The 21,686-nt window shown below is 45.1% G+C and overlaps 1 protein-coding gene across 5 annotated transcripts in view; it reads right to left on the bottom strand.

Annotated features, from left to right (window-relative positions):
* The window catches only part of ANKRD6 (ankyrin repeat domain 6), an 83,733-nt gene that overhangs the window by 9,643 nt on the left and 52,404 nt on the right, over positions 1 to 21,686 (bottom strand). For 2 of the 5 annotated variants that reach the window (XM_058734707.1, XM_058734706.1), the window contains exons 3-12: positions 21,464 to 21,562; positions 19,046 to 19,144; positions 14,770 to 14,868; positions 13,014 to 13,112; positions 10,997 to 11,095; positions 9,726 to 9,803; positions 5,525 to 5,629; positions 4,070 to 4,204; positions 3,572 to 3,757; positions 2,957 to 3,109 (exon numbers count right to left, since the gene is read on the bottom strand). In XM_058734707.1, coding sequence (XP_058590690.1) covers positions 2,957 to 3,109; positions 3,572 to 3,757; positions 4,070 to 4,204; positions 5,525 to 5,629; positions 9,726 to 9,803; positions 10,997 to 11,095; positions 13,014 to 13,112; positions 14,770 to 14,868; positions 19,046 to 19,144; positions 21,464 to 21,562 — 1,152 coding nt within the window. The remainder of the gene's footprint in view (positions 1 to 2,956; positions 3,110 to 3,571; positions 3,758 to 4,069; positions 4,205 to 5,524; positions 5,630 to 9,725; positions 9,804 to 10,996; positions 11,096 to 13,013; positions 13,113 to 14,769; positions 14,869 to 19,045; positions 19,145 to 21,463; positions 21,563 to 21,686) is intronic. The other 3 variants (XM_058734709.1, XM_058734708.1, XM_058734710.1) reach the window with 2 other exon arrangements.

Below are 21,686 nucleotides of genomic sequence, written 5' to 3'. Positions count from 1 at the left end.
TAACCTGTGTCAACGTTACTGCAATTAAAAAGCTGAGGAAGAGGGGTGCCTAGGTGGCTCAGTGGGTTAAGCGTCCAACTTCAGCACAGGTCATGATCTCACGGTCTGTGAGTTCGAGCCCCGCGTCGGGCTCTGTGCTGACAGCTCAGAGCCTGGAGCCTGCTTCGGATTCTGTGTCTCCTTCCCTCTCTGCCCTTCCCCCACTCATGCTCTGTGTCTCTCTCTCAAAAATAAACATTAAAAAAAAAAAAGCTGAAGAAGAAGAAAAAACACAGCATAGTTCCATTTTTGTTTTAAAGTGGTAACTATATAAGTACTATCTATAAAAGAGAAAATCTATGGGAAAATACACAAAACCAGGAATGGAAGGTATCTCTGATAAGTATCGCTATATTTCATATTTCTGTAATGTGGATTTCTTCCTATTAATAGGCTAGGTTATACATTTTTAAAAGTGTCTTTTGTCAGATACCACCTCACGCCAGTCAGAGTGGCCAAAATGAAGAAATCAGGAGACTATAGATGCTGGAGAGGATGTGGAGAAACGGGAACCCTCTTGCACTGTTGGTGGGAATGCAAATTGGTGCAGCCGCTCTGGAAAGCAGTGTGGAGGTTCCTCAGAAAATTAAAAATAGACCTACCCTATGACCCAGCAATAGCACTGCTAGGAATTTATCCAAGGGATACAGGAGTACTGATGCATAGGGGCACTTGTACCCCAATGTTTATAGCAGCACTCTCAACAATAGCCAAATTATGGAAAGAGCCTAAATGTCCATCAACTGATGAATGGATAAAGAAGTTGTGGTTTATACATACAATGGAATACTACTTGGCAATGAGAAAGAATGAAATATGGCCTTTTGTAGCAACATGGATGGAACTGGAGAGTGTGATGCTAAGTGAAATAAGCCATACAGAGAAAGACAGATACCATATGGTTTCACTCTTATGTGGATCCTGAGAAACGTAACAGAAACCCATGGGGGAGGGGAAGGAAAAAAAAAAAAAAAAAAAAAAAAGAGGTTAGAGTGGGAGAGAGCCAAAGCATAAGAGACTGTTAAAAACTGAGAACAAACTGAGGGTTGATGGGGGGTGGGAGGGAGGGCAGGGTGGGTGATGGGTATTGAGGAGGGCACCTTTTGGGATGAGCACTGGGTGTTGTATGGAAACCAATTTGACAGTAAATTTCATATATTAAAAAATAAAAAAATAAAAAAATAAAATAAATAAATAATAAAAATAAAAAGAGGGAGAGGCTCTAGTTGTTTTGATGTGACTTTGGTTCTAAGGTCTTTGTTCAGATCATGAAAATGTTCCAGGTGAATCATTAGAGTTATGGCTTAACAAGCATTAACTCTCATGGACCATGCCATATCTGCATCACCAGAGACCCTAAGATTCTTCCTGAATACATTTTGCCTCTCAAGAGGGGCATTTTTGGCAAGCCAGTAAAATCCTGTCTCCCTGTAAGAAAAAAAATAAAAGAATATTTTTTTTTCCAGAGCAAAAAAAAAAAAAAAAAAAAAGTGTCTTTTGTACTTAAAAATCTATATCCACCATACGTTTCTGATTACAAAGAGAAAATATATTCTTTGATGGAGAAAGATGGTGGTCACTCACTTAGCCAAGTAATCAAACTTATCATTAATAAGGAGACATCCTGGCATTATGTGCCTCCTGATGTGACATAATTTGAAGTTTACGCCATTAACTATGACATTTTCTTGCCAAAAATACTTAATCTGAACCGAAATAAGTATCTAGACACTAGTGGTTCTCAAACTTGGAGGTCTTGTTCAAATACAGGTGGCTAGACCCCATCCCCAGAGGTTTATTCACAATTAAGTTCAGTAGATCTGGAATGAGGCCCAAGAATTGTCATTTTTGCCCCCACAGCTCCCAGATAATGCTGATGCTACTGGTCCAGGGATGACACCTTTGAGACCCACTGCTCTAGACCTAACTTTCAGTTCACAGAGATACAGAGACAGAACAAGTTAAATAATACCATGAAGAACCTATCAGACATGTCTAGAATATTGAACATCCTATATAACAACTGGCCTAGACTTTTTAAAAAGATAATATCCTAGGAATAAAGAAAAAGATGGAAGAAGGAATCAGACTGTTGTAGATGAAAAGAAACCAGAGAGACATAACCCAGATGCACAAAAGAATCACTGGATTCTGAGCTGGAATTTAAAACAAAAACAAGCTATAAGAAAACCTTTTGGAAGAGCGGAATAAATCGCAATACGGACTGGATATGATGCAATCATTGTTAATTTTCTCATACATGATAACGGATTGTGCTACAAAGGAGAAAGTCCTTACTCTTCGTCAAGATGCACTCTGAAGTATTTAGAGGTGAGAAGTCAGGACAGGCTCCAACTAAATCTCAAAGGATTCAAGAGAAAGACAGGTGCATGTGAGAGACACAAAACAAATGTGGCAACATATTAACAAACGGTTGAGTCTAGGTGGAGAGTAGACATGCTTTCATTGCACTGTTTCACTGTTTCTCTTCTTTGAAAATTTTCAAAATAAAGAAACCTAGAGACAGGATTGTTCTGATTGTGTGTGCAGTGGGAAAGGGGCCAGGATACAAAGATAAAGAGACTGGAAGAGAATAAACCCAAATGTTACTAGTGATTTCTCACTGTGGTGGGCTTGTAGGGGATTTCTTTTCCTTTCTAAATTTCACATTTAAAGAAAATTCTCTGTAATAGGTATATATCATTTTTATAATCAGAAGCAATTTAAGCAGGTTCTTAAAAACTTTGAATAAATGTGCTTGGAAGAAATCACATAAGCCTCTTCCCTGAGAGTCCACCCGAGGTACTCAGCTCAGTCTGCAAAATACAAAGGGTGCTCAGTGTGGGCAGCTTCTGATTTCGTTTCCTGACAGAACATCTGGCCATGGGGGTTGGGGTGGGGGGGGCAACTCACTGACCTGGTGCTGGGTTTTGTTGTCCATATGCCCCAGCTTTGTGTTCATTTTATCCTGAACCGAACCCAGCTCTGCTCGGATCTCCTCCACAGCTGCCTCCAACTGGTTCTCCAGCTTGTTGATTAGGGGTTCACATCTACAACCATTTATTGGTGCCTAACAGGGGAACAATAAAGGAATCAATCCACTCATTCCCTCCTTCAACAAACTGGTTTTGAGTGCCCATCCAGTGCCAGTCAGTATGCCAGGGGGATACAGATGATGGAGGAGGCATAACTTTGGGATGTCCAATGGGCCAAGCTGTGGGTCCAACAGGCACTGAGAAGCTTCAGAGTGGGTAAGACACGGTCCCAATCCTTGTGGCTTTTATCTACTCTGGAGCCTCAGGATTACCTAGTCACTTAAGGATGGTGCACAAAGGTTTGTAACTACCCGTTTGCCTGGGCCTCAGCAGCAGCAGTGTATCTGCAGTGTAGGGAGGGACATCTGGTTTATCTTCAAAGCTCATTGCCTTCCCAAGTCAACACTGCAAGTGGATATTAGCCCCCAGGAATAGTGTTAAACAGACAGCCTTGCTTAAGCCTACGGTCCTATGACCAGACAGGGCTCATGAAGTACCTGCATCACCTTCCCGTCCTTGCCCCGGTACAGCGTGTAGAGCTGGTATGCTCTGAACTCATGGGGAGGGGGTGGCGGTGAACATCGGTGCCTGGGCTTCTTTTTAGGGTGACTGTGAGCATGCAAGTTCTTCTGGTGTCCAGGCTGTTGGTCTGCTGGTGGAGTGGGGTCAGAAAATGCTGACGCCTGTGGGAGAGGAAGCAACCACACCCCTGAGCACTGTGACATGGGCAAGACTGGCCCCCATCCAATGGCTCCCATCTCACCCTCGTCTTGCTTTGTCTCACGGCACTCCACTGTAAGCACCACATGTCCAAAGAAATAGATCAGCACATTAACCTTGTGTTTGAAGTTACCCAGATTTAATTTTCGTGCTCTGGCTCCAAACCAGCAAGCCAAGTCCAGTGGCATTTTAGCTACTGGGCATGATGCGATCCCAGGGCCCTTGGCCAACCTGCCTCCCAGCCCTCCCTTGGCTGCCTTCACGTGCCTCCTGACCTTGGGCCTTGACTTTCTCTGCCTGTTGTCCTTCGCCTTGGGCTCTGGGGAGGCAGACAGGACATCTTCTCTGGCCTCTTCTTTTCTGGGTGCAGCCTGTTCACTGCTGGGGGTGTCTCCTGCGGAGACACTTCCCTACAGAGGGGGGGGAAAAAGAAGTGCCCAGAAACCAGTTCTAATTGCCCCCTCTGCCTTCTTCTGTAATGGTGTAAAATTCTGTTTGCAAGATTGCATCCACTAAAGGACCCACAGGAACCTTAGCTGATGACAAAGAGGGAACACTGCTTGGTGGTCTAAACTGAACATGTAGGACTTTCCCAGTTGGTTAAATATTTTGCTTTTACTTCATTAGGTGCCAAGGTAAACAGAGTCTTGGGTCTAATTCTATATCTTAGAGCTTCCGGAAGCTACCACAAACAGCTCAGCATTAGAAATTTTTAAATTTTTTTGCATTTCAACCACAGCAACAACAACCAAAAAAACCATTTATTCTTTGAACTTGGACTTCACAATTCATAATGGAGTAGGAGAACCCCCTGAAATGAAAACATCACATTTCTAGTCCTTATAAGAACTTTTACAAATTAATATGTACAATTCACTCACAGGAACTTAATCAGAGTTACAATGCCTTAACCCTGAAAACTGATAGGAGGATTTTGAAATAGAACAATAAGCACTCGGTATAAAATCTTATGTGCCAAAAGTTGTCTTTATATCCTAGTCTTCCTGCGAGAGCTGAAAGGCATGGTTCGTTCCAGTTGTGCAAGCTGTTCACTGCACAAGGGCACCTAGCAGAGGGAGCTGAAATCCGGTTCTGGCTCTCTTCGCCTTATGCACCCTGAGCAGGGCTGGGCTGCCCAAGGGGCATCTTTTTCTAAATTTGCAACAGAGGAATCACATGGGCTAGTGCAGCCTCAATCCATTCCCCAAGCCGACAGAGAAGAAGCGACCTAGGCCAGTGGTTGTCAAACTTTAGTCCACACCAGAATCACCTGAAGAGCTTGTTCGAACAGATTGCTGGGCCCCCTCCCAGAGTTTCTGATCCAGTGGGTCTGAGGTGAGGCCCCCAACTCTGTGTTTCTAACAAGGTCCCAGATGGCACAGTGGACACTACATTTTGAAAATCACTGCCCTATACCATTAAGGGCCCAGCATTAGAGGCAGTGCTGTCCACACAGTAGTGATGAGGCCACAGACACATGGGGCTAGAAACTATACCCAGACAAGGATGCCGAGAAAGACTGGCAACACAGGCACACGATCTGAAATCCTGGAGGAGTGGAGGACATGAAACCAAAGGGAAAACACGGACAACAGTTTGAAGAACCAGCGGAAAGGAGAGACAGAGGAGGGCACGGCCGCTGCCAGATGAACCCAGAAGGAACGGCCAGATTGTTTCCCACCCTCTGTAAGGGGGTGACGTTTGGGAGGGGCGGGAGAGCTACCCCCCACCTTGCTTTGTGCCACCTCATCTCTTGGCACAGACTGAGCTCTCCTCTCTTCCTTGAGCCTCTCTCTCTTTTTCCTCAGGCTTCGCCCACGACTGAAGCGCAAGACCTGAAGGAGGCAAGAGGCACGGTTACAAACCACGGTGTGTACAGTGTTGTGACAGCATTGTCCTTGGACCTGGTGCTCTGATCTAGTGGAACTTCCAGCCTAGGGAGAGACCAAGCAATCACATCAAACACGCATCTCTGCCTGCCTGCTGGGCACCGAGGTCTTGTGCTGGGCTCCTACAGGAAGTAGGACATGGTCCCCGATCTCAAGGAGCTTATGGTCGAGGACAACAGTAGGCATTTGTGTGCCAGGCCACAGTCACCATAGGGGGGTGTGCAGGCTGTGCACTGCTTAACTCCAGGGAACACCACTCACAGACGAGGATAGGAACGGCATCCCCTGGGCATCGCACAACACAGCGGCCCACGCCAGGCAGTGTCTCGTTATCTTGGTACGCTGGACCTGAACTAGCCCATCATATTTTCTCTTGACCAAACTGTATTCAAGTCAGTTTTTAGTTTGCTTCAAACACTGAGGTACATCTGTGAACCATGGTACCAACCATGGGGCAGGTATCTGTTCCCCAAAAGGAAGCATTTGGCCTGCCCGAGAGGGCAGGAAGGTGGAACAGACACAGGCAAGTAGACATGGGGTCCGATAGCCCAATTTTGGAATTCAGCAGCAGCTAGCTGTAGGATCTTCTGGCAAGTTATTAGCCCTTTCCGTATTCTGTAAATGCGGGGAGTTAATGGAATTAACCAAGACAAAGCAAGTGGCTGGCATACCCTGGACTTTCGGGCACTGTTAGGTGCCTCCCTCCTGCCTTGGTCCCTCGAGTTGCTTAATTGGCCAGAGGAAGTTTAACCAGAGTACAGAGCTTTGAGCTGGCAGAAGCTTTCAACCCATGGCCTTTTACTTCCAGCCCCAGAGTCACTCCCTTTCACTAAGGAGGTCCAGAAAGGGAAAATACTTCTTCAAGCTCTAATTTTTTTTGCAATAAAACATTTTATGGTCTTCATCTGTAGATAGAGAAGGGTTCTCTGAAGTTCAGCATAGTGCTTTCATCTAAATGTTCAACTTTCTTGTGTTCATTAAATTCAAGTGACATCATATGACAAGAAGAACCTCTATGGACAGCGGTACAATCTAAATGGAGAATTCCTGACAACATCTGCCTGTGGCTAAACCAGATTTTTAAATTGTATTCTCATCCTCTAAGCCAACAGCTCTGAAAGTGTCCAGGGAACCCCGGGTGCACGAAACTAAAATTATTTTCATGACAGTGTAACAATGTCGGCTTTTTCCCTCTCATTGATTGTACAGCAGTGTTTGCCAGAAGCTGCACACGACACCCCAGTGGGTCACGTGCAGAAGTAGAGGGCAGCCCTCCATCTTTCCACTAAGACGTAAGGAGATTTGCAACAATGTAACATAATGCTACCTACTCTTCTCCCGGAACTTTTGTTTTGAAAAATAGTTATTGCTCATAAAGACAATGCTATTTGTTACAAAATGAACTTACCATCTTTAACATTTCTCAAATTTCAAACATGGACACTATTAATAGATATAATTCACACACAGCTCTTAATGGGCCTCTAGAACATTAGATGTCCCCAGTCAAAAGGTCTGAGAACCATTTCTGAAACTAAATTCAGACTCACTAGGAAGTCAAGTCTGATGAGAAGAAGTGACTAATGCCCACTGCTCATTCGGTTTATGGGTTCTTAGAACAGGATACAGCCCCAGCATCAATCCAAAATTCACTTTCAAAAGCATTTGTGAACATATCAATCTAAAATGAGAAGGGATACTCAGAGGTCACCGAAATCATCAGAATAATTCCCTCCACAGACCAGGTTATTAGCCAGTGCAAATAACTTTGCATGGTGTACAGCCTTTCTCAGCGAACCATATCATCTACCAATGGAACGTCATCAATCTTTTCTAGTTCACCGAAATCGGGGAATATGGATCTTTAGAAAGATCTTAGTACTGCTGTGAGCCATTGAAATCCACAGTCCACTAAGGTGCCAAGGCAAAGGAATTTCCTGTTTCGCAAAAAGAGGAAAGCTAGTTCTGTAACTTGAGAACAAAAGAACAACATGTTTACAATTTTATGCATATTCTAAAGTTCCTCGTTCATATTGAGAACAGGGTTTAGCATATACAATCGTGTAAAATACTTCCATAAGATGTCATCCTATTTGCTATTCAAATGGGCATGGAAAAACTAAAGTCATTTTTTAAAATGGAAACAGTAGGGGCGCCTGGGTGGCGCAGTCGGTTAAGCGTCCGACTTCAGCCAGGTCACGATCTCGCGGTCCGTGAGTTCGAGCCCCGCGTCAGGCTCTGGGCTGATGGCTCGGAGCCTGGAGCCTGTTTCCGATTCTGTGTCTCCCTCTCTCTCTCTGCCCCTCCCCTGTTCATGCTCTGTCTCTCTCTGTCCCAAAAATAAATTTAAAAAAAAAAAAAAAATAAAAAAAAAAAATAAAATAAAATGGAAACAGTAAAGGAGAACCACATAGGAAAATGGTCCATGGGAAAGCCTCTCCCCTAAGAACACAGATCCTTGAGTTCTGGAGACAAAGGACAGGGGGATCAAAGGCCTGTAAGTCTGTACCTTGAGGGATACTACACCCCACAAAATTTGATGATCTTCACATGGCTGAGGACACAGCTGGCTGTCCAAACTGCCAATACTGAAATGCCAGATAACAGAGATAAATTCTGACATTTATTATAGCATCCTGTACTTTTTGATCTGTAAGAGACCAGCCTTTTGCTATCAGGATTCATGGATGTGACTCCAGTAATGATTTGTTTGCAAATAGTTGGAAAGAGGTGGACACTTTTTCCAAAGGACCACCTGACTCATGCCTGTCAGAGGCTCCAAGGATGTCCAGATGCTACTGAGAAGCACTAACTCCACAGGGAACAGGGTGACCAGTTTTCCAAAGACAAAAATCTTAACTACTTCCACAAACTGCTCGTTATATCAGGTAGGTTTTTAAAATTTAAATGACCCGAAGGCCATTCAGACCCTTCGGTTGACTGGGATCAGGCTCTGATGCAGCAGGCTGGTATCTGGAATCTTCCTCCGGCTCTCCGAGACTTTATCTTCTCACAACATTAGTCAGAATAAGGTAGAAAACAAATCAGTTTTCACTGTAATGTAATACAGAGCAGCTCCGATGGGGAAACAAACCATTTCCTTAACGTTGGACATTTAGGTTAACAAAATATTGGACAGCAACAACAACAAAAAAAGCATACTGGCTTCCATTATGATGAGTAATTTTGAGAACTACAGAACGTTTTTCTATTATAGTTAAGATAAAGGGCAGCATACAAAAGGGTAGGCACAATTGTACAAATCATGTGTCTGAAAGGGAATATGAACAAAAACAGTTATTTCAGGGCACTAAAATGATGAATAGCTTATAAATTACTAAATCTGTTAGAGGATTTCAATCTCAGCTCAAATGATATCAATTTTTTAACTTAAATGCCTAAAATACCATTATTCAATAAAAAAAGGAAAGAAAGCTATTTTATACTTAACTGCCTCTAATGGACGTGTGAAACATTGTGAAAATATTAAAAGAATCTTGTAACTTTATTCTTTTTTCTCCTGCTGAAAAAAAATTAAACCAATCGTATGAAAAAAAAATTTTTTTTTTTTTTTTTTTTTTTTTGTTCACCCAGACCGGGATCCCTTCCTCCCACCTTTCTCTAGAAAAGGCTCCTCCCCTCTAACCATACAGTCAGATGGACGCAGCTATCTTCCTAAAGTGCCTGTCCTGCTCATTCAGGCCGTTTGCCCCAAGCTCGCCAATCATGATCCTCTTCTGCAACCAGAACTTCTTCCCTGAGAACCTGTGGAGTTATGGTCCACAAAGCTGGTAATGCCAATGATCCAGCCACGGGGAAGAAATGATGCCCGTGTATGAAGACAAGCCTACTGAACTTGAAGTCTCTTGTTCTGGTTATCTTAGAAGCCCCAAATGGATTCCTGCCTTTTCCACTGCCTGGTTGTGAGCCCATCAGTTTCCTATTTAAGTTAGTTTGATTTGGCTTTCGTAGATGGCCAGAGAATCACAACAACTTTGCAGCCCCACATAATCAATAGAATGGAAAATGTAATCAATCCTACCTGGGGAGCTTTAGTGAGGAGAAGAGCAACTTCCGGATTATTGTGGTAGCGGGCAGTCTCCAGTGGAGTCTGGCCTGCCTAAGGAAAGGCAAAGTGGGGGACAAGTGAGTAAGAGAGACCAACCCTGCACCCTAGCCCAACTGGGACAGCAATTCTGTGCTCAGTCACACCAGCACCTACACGTGCCCAACAAAATACAATCGCACACAAGACCTGGCCTCACTCTTGAGCCTCCTCCATTCGATGAGGGGGCCAAATCACACCTGAGGGCCCAACGATTAATAACAACAGAGGGTAAGTGCTCTAGGAAGCAAAGCTCTGGAATACCTGCCCACCAAGGAATGCTTCCTGGAAGAGAGAGGAGAGAATGTAAACATCAGACAGGGCCAAAGGGGAAGATTTAGTTGAAGAAACACAAAGGATCATAAAGTCCAGCCAAGCAATGAATTTTCCCTGGAGAAGTGGAGAAGGCACTTGGAAGGGCAGACTGGGGCACAGCCACACAGTTTCAGGACCTGGACTGTGAGAGACAATTAGGTAGCTATGGCCATAATGGAGATTCTAGGGAGATGAAGCCAAAAAGTAGGGAGTTGATAACAGTGGGATTCAAAAGAAGGGAAAGGCATCAGGGGACAGGCACATTGGTGCACCACCCAATACAGGTCGAAGAGGAGGAGGAAGGCGGGGACTCTCCATACAACTGTTCCACCCCCAGCCTTTCTCAGTCTGTCAGTCTGTGCTACTTCCGACCACAGGTCAGCCTTAAGGAAGAAAGGGTGCCTGAGCTGGTGCCTGCCATAGGACCTAGGAGAGAGAGGGAACAATGGTGGGGTGGGATATTAAGAAAAAGAAGGAAGGAATAAGGTGATTTTGGAAAAGGGAGTTTGAGCTTTGAGGATGATTAATCTGATGGTCATGTGGCCACTTTTCTGAGGACCCGGTCTGTTTACAGGGCAGGAACTCACTTTCAGTAACATCCACTTGTCAGTTTACTTAGACACCCCTGACCTTCCTTTTCCTGCCAGCATATGCTCACTTGAGCTAGGAGTCTAGAGATGAACCTTTAGGGCTCATCAACTCATGGAGCTGCTATGAGCAAGGGTTCCCTCAAGCCGGCCTCTGGGGTTCTCCTGTTAGCAGACCTCTAATCTCTTATAAAGTAAGGCTAAGGGAGGCTGTGTGCCCTGCAGGAGGTGAGGTAAGTAACAACACACTCCATTCTGGAAAGGGGTGGGAATGATTTCTAGAAACACTGTTGCAGCTTAACTTACATTATTAACAATGGTTCCATCTGCTCCAGCTTCCAGTAAGATTTTAACCACCTTCTTGTGATTTAGGGCAGCAGCAACATGAAGTGCTGTGTCTCCGGCCTGAAATTAAATCAGAAGAAAGGCAGCTAAACTCCATCTGATCATGGCTCACAGCCTTCCGGCTTTTCATCCCATGGCCTGGTAAGTAGCTTTTCAAATTAGGATTGGCCTTAGACTGATAGGGAACCCTTTGCTCAAGGGTTATGTGGTTCTCCTTAAAGAGATCGCTTTAAAATGACCTATGTACAAAGATCGCATTCCTTTCTGACTGAGGATACTAGAAATCACAGGGAAGGACAGGGGGGCAATCTGGGGTTGTTGAGAATGGGGACCTGAAGCTTTACACCAAGGTAGGATGACGGACAGATAGCCAGGGGCCAGCAGGCTAGCCATCACAGAGCTCTGTACCATATCCCTCTGCCCAGAGGGCCCCTTGATTTCTGAGCGCTAGAATGAGCAAAAGCTGTGAAAGTAGTTACTTCTACAAACACGGGGGGAGGATCCCACGTGGGATCACATTCCCACCTGCTGGAATGTGAAGGGCCCACTAGGAATCACTTTGCAGGCTCAGGGTATTCTTCTTTTGGGTGGAGTCACTGAAAAAAATCAGTGTTCACTTAAGACCAGCTGTTTTCAACCTCTTACCAAATAGCCTATAATAAAGTTCATATTTTCTTTATATATCAAAAAAAGTTCAGACAATCAACCATGAAAGGAGGCTATAGACAAATGGAGCTTGATGGGCCAATTCCATATGTAAACGCTGGTGTTTCCCCAAGCAGAAGGCTATGAATAAACCAGGCCAATACAAATGTTAAATAATCCATCCTCTCCCATTGGGTGATCAAGTAAAGCTCCAGATAACTTGTTTTCCTGGGCAGCATGAAAACGCCACTATCCCATGGCCCTCCCCCACTGAAAGTAGCCAGGGAAACGTTTAGTTCGTTGCCAAGTCACTTAGTTGTGTATACTGGGCAGTGGTTTCTAATCCTGGCTGCATGCTGGAATCAGTGGAGGAGCTTTACTAACTACTGATGCTGGGGTCCCGCCCCTGGCATGCATTTAATTGTTCTGAATTGTAGGTTGGACGTGGTGATTTTTAAAGCTCCCAGGTGCCTGAAACATCCTGCCAAGGTGCAGAACCACTGGTTAGTGGGGGCTGGGTACAGGTAATCTGATGGACCAGAATCTGTTGGGGGCTGCAGAATGACAGGATGTATTTAGCTGTGTCAGTGGTTCTCAATCCTGACTGCACACTCAGGTCAGAAACTTTCTAACAATCCCATTACCTGGATTCTGGTCATTTAAACTCGGGTAGGATTCAGGAATGGTATTTATAATTGCCCTGTTGATTCTTATATGCAGCCAGGATCAGAAACCACTGTTATGGGGCATGGTTAACCTGAATAATGATTTTTAAAACTTCAAATATATGTACCCAAATGCAGAAATGTCAAACAATTTATCATTTAGGTATCAATAAATGCCAAGACATTTAAAAAAATCTAAACTACTGAAAATCATGCACATTTCCATGGAACACTGTAGTAATCACAGCTTTATTGCACACCCCCCACTATACGGACAGATACAGGCCACATACCCAATTTTACAGAGACCAGAGACTTCATCCGATTAAAGTGGCAGGGCAAGGAACAGAACTCTAATTCCCTTGCTTATTTACTAAGCCACAGTCTTCTTTGTGGGTTTCCTTTGTAAAAAGCATTAAAAGCAAAACCTGCCCCAAGATCTTCAGAATATGTTTAATATGCAAATGTGGAGATACGCACTGGAATAAGAGCAGGCTCTCTTCCCTCTAGGAGGCCAGATAAATCAGGACCACGGGGACTCAGTGGAACACACATGCAAAGGGCAGCACAGGCCCGGTCCCAGACCTCTGCCCGCATTTGTGCTAACACACCTGTCAGCCTTGTTGAGAATGGGGCCTGGCGGCCATGGGGAGGACACATGCACTGACCTGGTTCTTTTCATGGACAGAACAGAAAGCACTGAGGAGGAGCTTAATGATGGACAAGTGATTATAGCGTGCAGCAACGTGCAAACAGGTATCGCCTGCCTGCGGACAGAAATCAAACTCTGAGCACAATCTGAGCAATTACAAAAAGTTAAAAAAAAAAATCATTAAAAAAACTGGCAGACTAGCATATGTTCTTTAGAGGGTATCAGCCTGAATTGAAATGATTCCCTTTACCGTAGACACTACTCCAAGACTCGCAGCTCCGTGCTGTCTGCAGCCCCACCTGCATTCTGCCATGCAGACTCTTTCAGGTCTCATACACTGGGTGCCTGCCCCCCACAAGGCCGTCACAAGAGCTAAGGCAGGCTCTGCTTACCCAGCACTTGATAAGAATCCACTGACCACAGCCTCTCCTGCAGCCCAAAGGCTCCAGAGTATAACGAATTAAGACCAACAGCACCACTTTGAAAATGAGCCCTTTTCCATCATGGGTTCCTCATGGCTCAAAGGACAGGGCAGCAGGGAGAGCGGTCAGATTTTAAGATCACATGTGTTCTAAAAAAATTAGAGCTGCATCCCATTTTAGCAGGACTCCAATATCTCATATGGGGCAGAGTAGTCTGGGGAGCTGATGAGGAAGCAATCACTGGGCATAAAACAGAACATTCAGAAAAACTCAGGATCAAGATCTTCCTTGGTGGTCACAGGCTAAGCTGCTCCCAGAGAGACAAAACGGGAGACAAAGTCATGACATTCTGCAGTGTTTTCTTGAGGTTTTCATCCTAACTTTGTCTAGAGATGGCAACCACTCAGCATAACCTTCTCCCCTGGATTAAGAAGGAGCACACGTGGGAAGCCTGGGTGGTTCAGTCAGTTGAACATCCGACTTTGGCTCAGGTCATGATCTCGAATTCATGGGTTCGAGCCCCACATCAGGTTCTGTGCTGACCGCTCAGAGCCTGGAACCTGCTTTGGATTCTGTGTCTCCCTCTCTCTCTGCCCCTCTCCTACTCACACTTTGTCTCAGTCTCTCAAAAAATAAAACGTTTAAAAATTTTTTTTAATAAAAATTAAAGAGGAAAAAAAAAGGAGCCAAGCCCAAAGCCAAGGTTCAGGGCATTCTGAGACCCACTGTAGAAGAGTCTGCCTTCAGGGAGACCTCAACTAAGCCTTTTTGTGTGTGTGTGTGTGGGGGGGGGGGGGGGGGGGGAAGCCTCAATCTCTAGTTGAGAGCCTGAGGCATGGGACTTACCAAGGAAAAACGGCTGCTTTAGAGGGAGGAGGTACACCCATGTGACCTTGAAAGTCAAGCATTCTCTAAGAACTACTGACCCATCGGCTCATCTCAAGGGCACCTGGGTAATTGATTTGTAGATGCTGGCCAAGGAGCATCAGACCTCCCCTGGATGGCATCAACTGTACAACAATATGTGGGCAGGTTTCTTAGGCTAATCTGCCAGCACACGCTGTGAGAAATGTTAAAACAAACCCAGGCTGAGGAGTGAAGGGAAAAGAAGGGGGGAGAAAAACAGTGTTTGAGTCTTGATGACTCTTCTGACCCTAGAGAACCCCTTAGGACATAGCAAAAAAAAAAAAAAAAAAAAAAAAAAAAAAAAAAAAAAAGAATACTTTATAGATAGTCCCCAAATGCTTTTCACATTTTCATTTTCCAGATGTTAACACTCAAGTATGCTTTCGGAGTTATTTTCCTAGGTGACACAAGAGAGCACAAGAGAAGCCGGTGTTGTTCACCCACGTTATTTTTGAGGTCGGCTCGGGACCCGCCCAGCAGGAGGACTCGTGTACTCTGGGAGTGGCTGTTCTGGCAGGCCAGGTGCAGAGCCGTGTTCCCCGCCTTGGAGAGAGGCAAGAGAAGGGAGGACACATTAGCGACAAGCTTCTCGGCAGACCTGCGCCAGACCTGCGCCGGGCGGGCTTTGCAGAGGGGTGACGCTTACAGGGAGATAGTCAACGCTCAAATTCTCTGCTTCCTGATTGATGATCCCAGCAGAGGTGTTTCAGTGGCAAGAACATTTAATGTGGAATCCAAATGGGCACAAGAGGCACATCTGTCATAAAACCTTGGTTCCAAGTCCCAGCTCTACAACTTACGAGTTGAAAGTCACCCACCGGTCAAGGCTCTTAACTATTCTCAGTCTTGAATTCCTTACCTGTTAAATGGAGTGTGACCCCTACGTCCTGAGGCTGTGAGGATGAATTCAGAGTGCCTAGGAGAGTATTTACTTAATGGTAAAATGCTGTGCACACAGCACCACGTTCCATTCCTTTTGAAGAGGCCTGCATCGTTCCTGGCCAACACAGATAATAGCTGTGGCTACAAAACACCCCTGGAGTAAAGGCAAAACAGGCCACTTCCTATAAGTGCAGGTAACTGAGATTCAACTTGTAAGCCTCTCGAAAATCGTCCATTCTTGTATTCTCCTTGAAACATCAAAATTTGAACTATGGATGAGGTACCCACATAGCAGGAAATACAATTATATCCATCACTTACCATACAAATAGAAACCCTCTAGCTTTTTGGACTCTATCCTCAATATGCCAAGTAAAAGTGACAAACAAGGGTCAGAATAATGTCCACAGTAATCTTACAGAAAGAATTCATGACATGAACAGAACTTTTTAAAACCATGCAAACAGTGCCCACAAAAGCTGCTGATAAAGAAAAGTAACAAGAAAAGCAGGCAGCACAAGAGGAGATTCAGTGTTAGAGAGGGCCTAGGAGCATACCGGAGGTTAAATCTATAAGCTCGGTGATTGTTCGGCTGAGCTAAAAAGCTGGGTCGGGACTGCAACTGTGTGGGCTCAAAGCTATTTCATTGCCTGTTTACAGCTTTGCCTCACCCAGGATCTGGATCACACAGCACTGTCTGGACACACTCACAGATGTTCTGTTCCTCACCTCTTGAAAAGAGGAATGAGTTTTATTAAAACACACACACAACAAAACTGTACGTCACTGGTTCACTTACCTCCCCTCTCATACCCTTAGCTCTAAGTAGCCTGGTAGAATCTTTCTTCCTCACTGCTCCCTCCAGGAAGTTGGGGGTTGTAAACCTGAGGGTTTAGTGAACTCAGTGGTTATCAACCTTCTGCTGCACCTTAGAGTCACCTGCGGGAGCTTTTAAAACTATCAGTGCTCAGCTGCAACGCTTCCAGGGGCTCTGATTTACTTGGCCTGGCGGGGGGGGGTCTGAGAAGCTCAGGTTTTAGCACTAATGAAGTCCCAAATTCCAGGAAACCCCTCAGTTCAGGGGAAACTGGGACAGCCCGTTACCTTTGGCCTGGTCACCAGGTAGGTTTGTTTTTTCTCCCCTCTCTTTTTCGTTTGTTGAAAGTTTTCCAGGAGATTTTAAAGCACAGCCAGGTAGAGAGCCACTGCTAGCTTCCCTCTCAAAAACAAAGGATCTGCCCCCATTTTAAACCCTCCATTCCCTGTGGAAGGGCTCAGTGCCTGGCTTGCTGTGTGATTCTTACTGCACAAGGAGTAGTTTGTCTCAAAGGTGTTGGCTTCGTGGGATTACTAACTGTATTGAATAAACGAATGAAATAAAAGAAATCTGATGGTTCTAGAACTATGTACCAAACTGCTTTGCTAATAAGAAAATATTAATTATGCCGAAAAACATTTGGATCAAGAAAATTAAAAACCGTGGGTTAGCATAAATAAATTATGGTATGTTCATACACTGGAATATTACTTAGCAATAAAAAGGAATGAATTAGGGGCACCTGGGTGACTCAGTCAGTTAAGTGTCTGACTTCAGTCAGGTCATGATCTCGCGGTTCATGAGTTCAAGCCCTGTGTCAGGCTTTGTGCTGACAGCTCAGAGCCTGGAGTCTGCTTTGTGTTCTAGGTCTCCCTCGCTCTCTGCCCCTCCCCCACTCTTACTCTGTCTCTCAAAAAATAAACATTAAAAAAATGTTTTTAAGGAATTAATTAATCACACATGTAACAACATGGAGGAATCTCAAAAACATTAAGCTAACTGAAGGAAGTCACTTGCAGTGACTTAAAGAAGTCAGATACAAAATGCTGCATACTATACGATTCCATTTGTATGACATTTTGGGGAAGGCAGAACAGGAGCTGGGGGTGGTGGGTGGGAACACCGCCACCAAGGGGCACAAAGGAAGCCTTGGGGTGATGGAAACATCCTATTATCTTGATTGTGGTGGTGGTTACACAACTGTATACTTTTGCCAAAATTCATACAACAGTATACCCAAGACAGATGAACTTTATTGTATATGGATTATACCTCAGAAGCTGACATTTCGAAAACGTGACCTAGGTAGATCTATGTAGCAGGCATTTTTCCCATCCTAATAAGTACTTATTTCCAGACAGGGGCTGATCTACTAAGAAGAACCTTTCTTATATAACAGAATATGATTCACTCTTAAAAAAAAGAGAGAAACTCTATCATTTGTGACACGTATGAACGTGGAGCACATTATGTATGCTAAATGAAACAAGCCAGACAGAGAAATAAATACTGTATGGTATCACTTAGATGTGGAGGGTAGGGCAAATAGGGAGAGGTTGGTAAGTACAAACTTTCAGTTTTTCGATGAATAAGGTCTAAGGATCTAATGTAAAACATGGTGATGACAGTTGGTAAACTATATTGTATAACTGAAGTTTACAAAGACTAGAACTTCAATGTTTTCATCAAAAAAAAGTTTTAAAGGGTAAACGTGAGATGATGGGTGTCTTAAGACATGTATACATATATGAAGCCATCACTTTGTACATTTTAAATATCTTATAATTTTATTTGTCTGTTATACCTCAATAAAGCTGGGGGTGGCAGAGGACTTTTCTAGAAGCTTCCTCAGAGGCTGTGGCTGGTACAGAACATGGAAGTCCTTCTTCTGGGATAACACCTACCTTTGCTTCTGCTGTTTTATCCATAGAGAACTTGTGGCTTTCCACAATACTTTTGGGGCCCTACACAGGATAGGAGGCAGTGTGGTGGAGTAGACAGACTCAGGATAGTTTACGGCCCTGTGTCACAAACAAGTCAGGTGTCTTAGATAAGACTACCAGCTCCCAGCTTAGGCTTCCCTATCCATTAACTAGGAACCACCTACTTCTCAGAGTTCGAGGACCTAATGTACACCATGGATTCACCTACAACTCACATTCCACACAATGTACCACAGTGAAGAAATGAAGAAGCCACCAGTCCAACAGGCATTATTGGAAATATTATGATGCATGGCTTGCTTCTTTTATTCAAGCTTCTGTCCCATGAGGGAACCATGAGAAACATTTAACGAGTAGATGACATCACAGAGCGGTGTGTGGTGCCAAGGGAGCCCTGTAGGAAATACCCTGATGCGCCTTTGGGGAGGGTGCGGCTGCAGCCCTGGAAGCCTGAGTTGGAGGTCTACAGGCAGGAATGAGGAGGGAGATACCCCACAGGGAGCAGGGGTAAGCCCACTCTGATAGCACAGGAGGCACATACTAGGAAAGGCACAGGGAAGAGGCTGCAGACATAGACTGAGGCCACTCCAGGGAGGCCTGAGGCAGTGCCAGGCTAAGGAGCTTTACTGGAAGGTTTCTGGGCAGGGGAGGAACAGGATGCAGAAGGAGGGAGGCAGGCTGGCCAATCTGCTGTGAGGCTTCTGAAATAATGCTGGGATGCATTCAGTAATAATGAGCACATGAAGAGGGGGATAAGACCTGAGCAGTGCTGGGAGGGCAGGTAGGAAAATGAGGGAGAACAGGTGCTACTGGCCTGCTTGCCTAACCGCACTCCAATAAACCAATGGGAAAGCAGGGAGTCCCAGGAGAGCTCAAAGGAAGTCAAAGCCACTCCAGTTTGTCTTGCTCACCACGGAGATTGTGTTCACTATGGAGTTCCAAGTTTTCATTTCCCCTGCCAGGTTCCACATGCTCTCCTAAGCTCTTGCTCTGCTCAGAGAGGAGGTTCCCACAGGGACAAAAGCCCATAGCCATCCTCACCTGTGAATGGGGAGTTCTAGCACCTGCTGGGCCTCACCTTGTTCTTGGCAAGCACGTTGGCTCCTGCTTTAACGAGCAATTTGGCTGACTGGCTAAAACCGTGCCAGGACGCTTCGTGTAGGGCTGTATTCCCATCCTGAGGAACACATACAGAGACAGAGGACACATTACCCAAGACCGAAGTCATCTCATTATAATCAGTACATTGTAGTGTATTTCTAGGCCACACCACAGGTCCTTTTGATTTCAAAAGAGGCTTGTCGAGGCACCTGGGTGGCTCAGTTAAGCGTCCGGCTTCGGCTCAGGTCATGATCTCACAGCTCAGGAGTTCGAGCCCCGCGCTGGGCTCTGTGCTGACAGCTCAGAGCCTGGAACCTGCTTCAGATTCTGTGTCTCCCTCTCTCTTTCTGCCCCTCCCCCGCTCATGCTCGCTCTCACACTCTCTCTTTCTCTCTCTCAGAAATAAACACTAAAAAGAAAAAAAGCTTCTCATCTGAACCAGAGCCCAGAAAATGATTTCAGTGGCTAGTTTCTCCATTCTCCCAGAAATAGTACGTAACAAGTACCATTTTAGATTTATGATGTACAATGGATGCCTTCAGGCATTAGGGCTTAAATCTCCCTGGGAACCCTGGCTGAAAAAGGCTCATCCACAGGTCACATTTAAAAAGCAACATCAAGACGGCAGGCATGATGTTCATTCCTTCCCACCTCCATCACTCCTTGGGGTCTGCTCTGCTCTGCTCCTGGCCCCAGAGAGAACCCTGCAAAGTCCAGGCAAACGAAGAGTCCAGCTCTGTAAGTTGCCGGGCCCAAGGACCAGGGAGGCAGATTCCTCCTCTCTTTTTCTTTCCCCGAATTTAATCTGACCCAGCTTAATCCAGCGTCTCAGGGACCGAATAAGCAGGCACCAAGAAAGCAGTGAGTTGTAAATAATATAAACAAGTGTCCTCAATATGTGGCTTTAAAAAAAAAAACCCAATCAATTAACAAACACAGCTGTATTCGGTTAACTTCCTACAGAAAAAGAAATATTAAATGCAGTGAAGTGTGTGGGGTGGGGGTGAGAGGGTTGGGGTTACAGGGAGAGAGAAGCACAGAGAGGAGATGTAGAGAGACCACCTGTGCTGTTCCAGGTCAGAGTGCAGGGCACTGTCCAGTCATGTCCAGGCGCTGGCTCTGACTTTTATTCGTCCATACCACGAGACAGGCTGAATGGTGTGGACAACCCACAAGTGGAAGTCGAGGGTCTCAAAGGCCATAGTCGGGGAGTGACCCTACAGAGTGAAATGGTGCTGGGAAGGTCAGTGGCGATGTGCGGCCTGGGCAGTGGGACTGACTGCACAACGCAGGAAGCAAAAGTCAAAGTGACTGGACGGGGGCACTGTTGAGGGGGCCTCCAGTGTGCTGATGTGATCTGCTTCTTGATCTGGGGGCTCACATAGATGTGCTCTGTTAGTGAACACTCATGGAACTTTACACGTCTAACGTGCACATTTTTCTGTATATATATATAACATGTAATAAAAAGTTGTCTAAAAAAGCAGAGGCTGAACTGCACCTAACTGTGAAGTTCCATGTTTTAAGACTGTTTAACAACTTATTTACTTTTTTATTACATTTATTTATTTTTGAGAGACAGAAAAGACAGAGCACAAGCGAGAGAGGGGCAGAGAGAAGAGGAGACACAGAATCCAAAGCAGGCTCCAGGCTCTGAGATGTCAGCACAGAGCCCGACGCGGGGCTTGAACTCACGAACCGTGAGATACGACCTGAGCCGAAGTCGGTTGCTTAACCGACTGAGCCACCCAGGCACCCCGAGGCTGTTTAACAATTTAAAAGCAACAAGTCAGGGGCACCTGGGTGGCTCGGTAGGTAAAGCGTCAGACTTTGGCTGAGGCCATATCTCACAGTTCATGAGTTCGAGCCCCGTGTCGGGCTCTTTGCTGACAGCTCAGAGCCTGGAGCCTGCTTCGGATTTTGTGTCTCCTCCTCTCTCTTCTTCTCCCTCACATGCGCTCTGTCTTTCTCTGTGTCTCAAAAATAAATAAATAAAAGCAACAAATCAATATGTCATTGGGATTTGTTAAAGAATTGATTTTGCTTATTGTTTTTCTTCCAATATTGTTTAAATAAATTAACTTGCTCACTTTCCTTCAAAAAAAAAAATTGGAAATAGAGTCCAGGGCACATCCCTTTCCCCACCCAAGCCTCCACAGATCATTATTTCTAGACTTTTTCTTTACCATTTATACATATGTGGTTGCCCACTGCTGCCACAGAACAGGGTAAAGGATCAAAAAAATTAATATTTATTGGGATATTAGATACTCTTGCAAAAGAAAGGCTGAATTTACCATGTTAACTCACGATAAATAGGACTCAGCAATGATAACATATTGAGTCGTCACAAGTTCCCCAAGCAGGGTCCTCAGGCTGATATGCCCCATGTCACCTTGTCTTGGCGGTCCAGAGCACAGCCCTCCTGGATGAGCGCCGCGATGACTTCCGTGTTCCCCACCACTGTGGCCCGGTGCAAGGCGGTCTGATCCCCCTGCAGAGTGACACGTAGGCAGGAACAGCAGTCAGCTCTCCCAACCCCTCACTGCACCACTCACTACTCTGACACAAGGACATCTCCATCCTCGATTGCAACAGACTGGTCACCCTGCCAGGTG

The sequence above is a fragment of the Neofelis nebulosa genome, chromosome 6, assembly GCF_028018385.1.
Source record: "Neofelis nebulosa isolate mNeoNeb1 chromosome 6, mNeoNeb1.pri, whole genome shotgun sequence".
Classification (NCBI taxonomy): Eukaryota; Metazoa; Chordata; class Mammalia; order Carnivora; family Felidae; genus Neofelis; species Neofelis nebulosa.
Note: the sequence above shows the minus strand (reverse complement) of the source record. Positions and strands in the feature narration are given on the sequence as shown.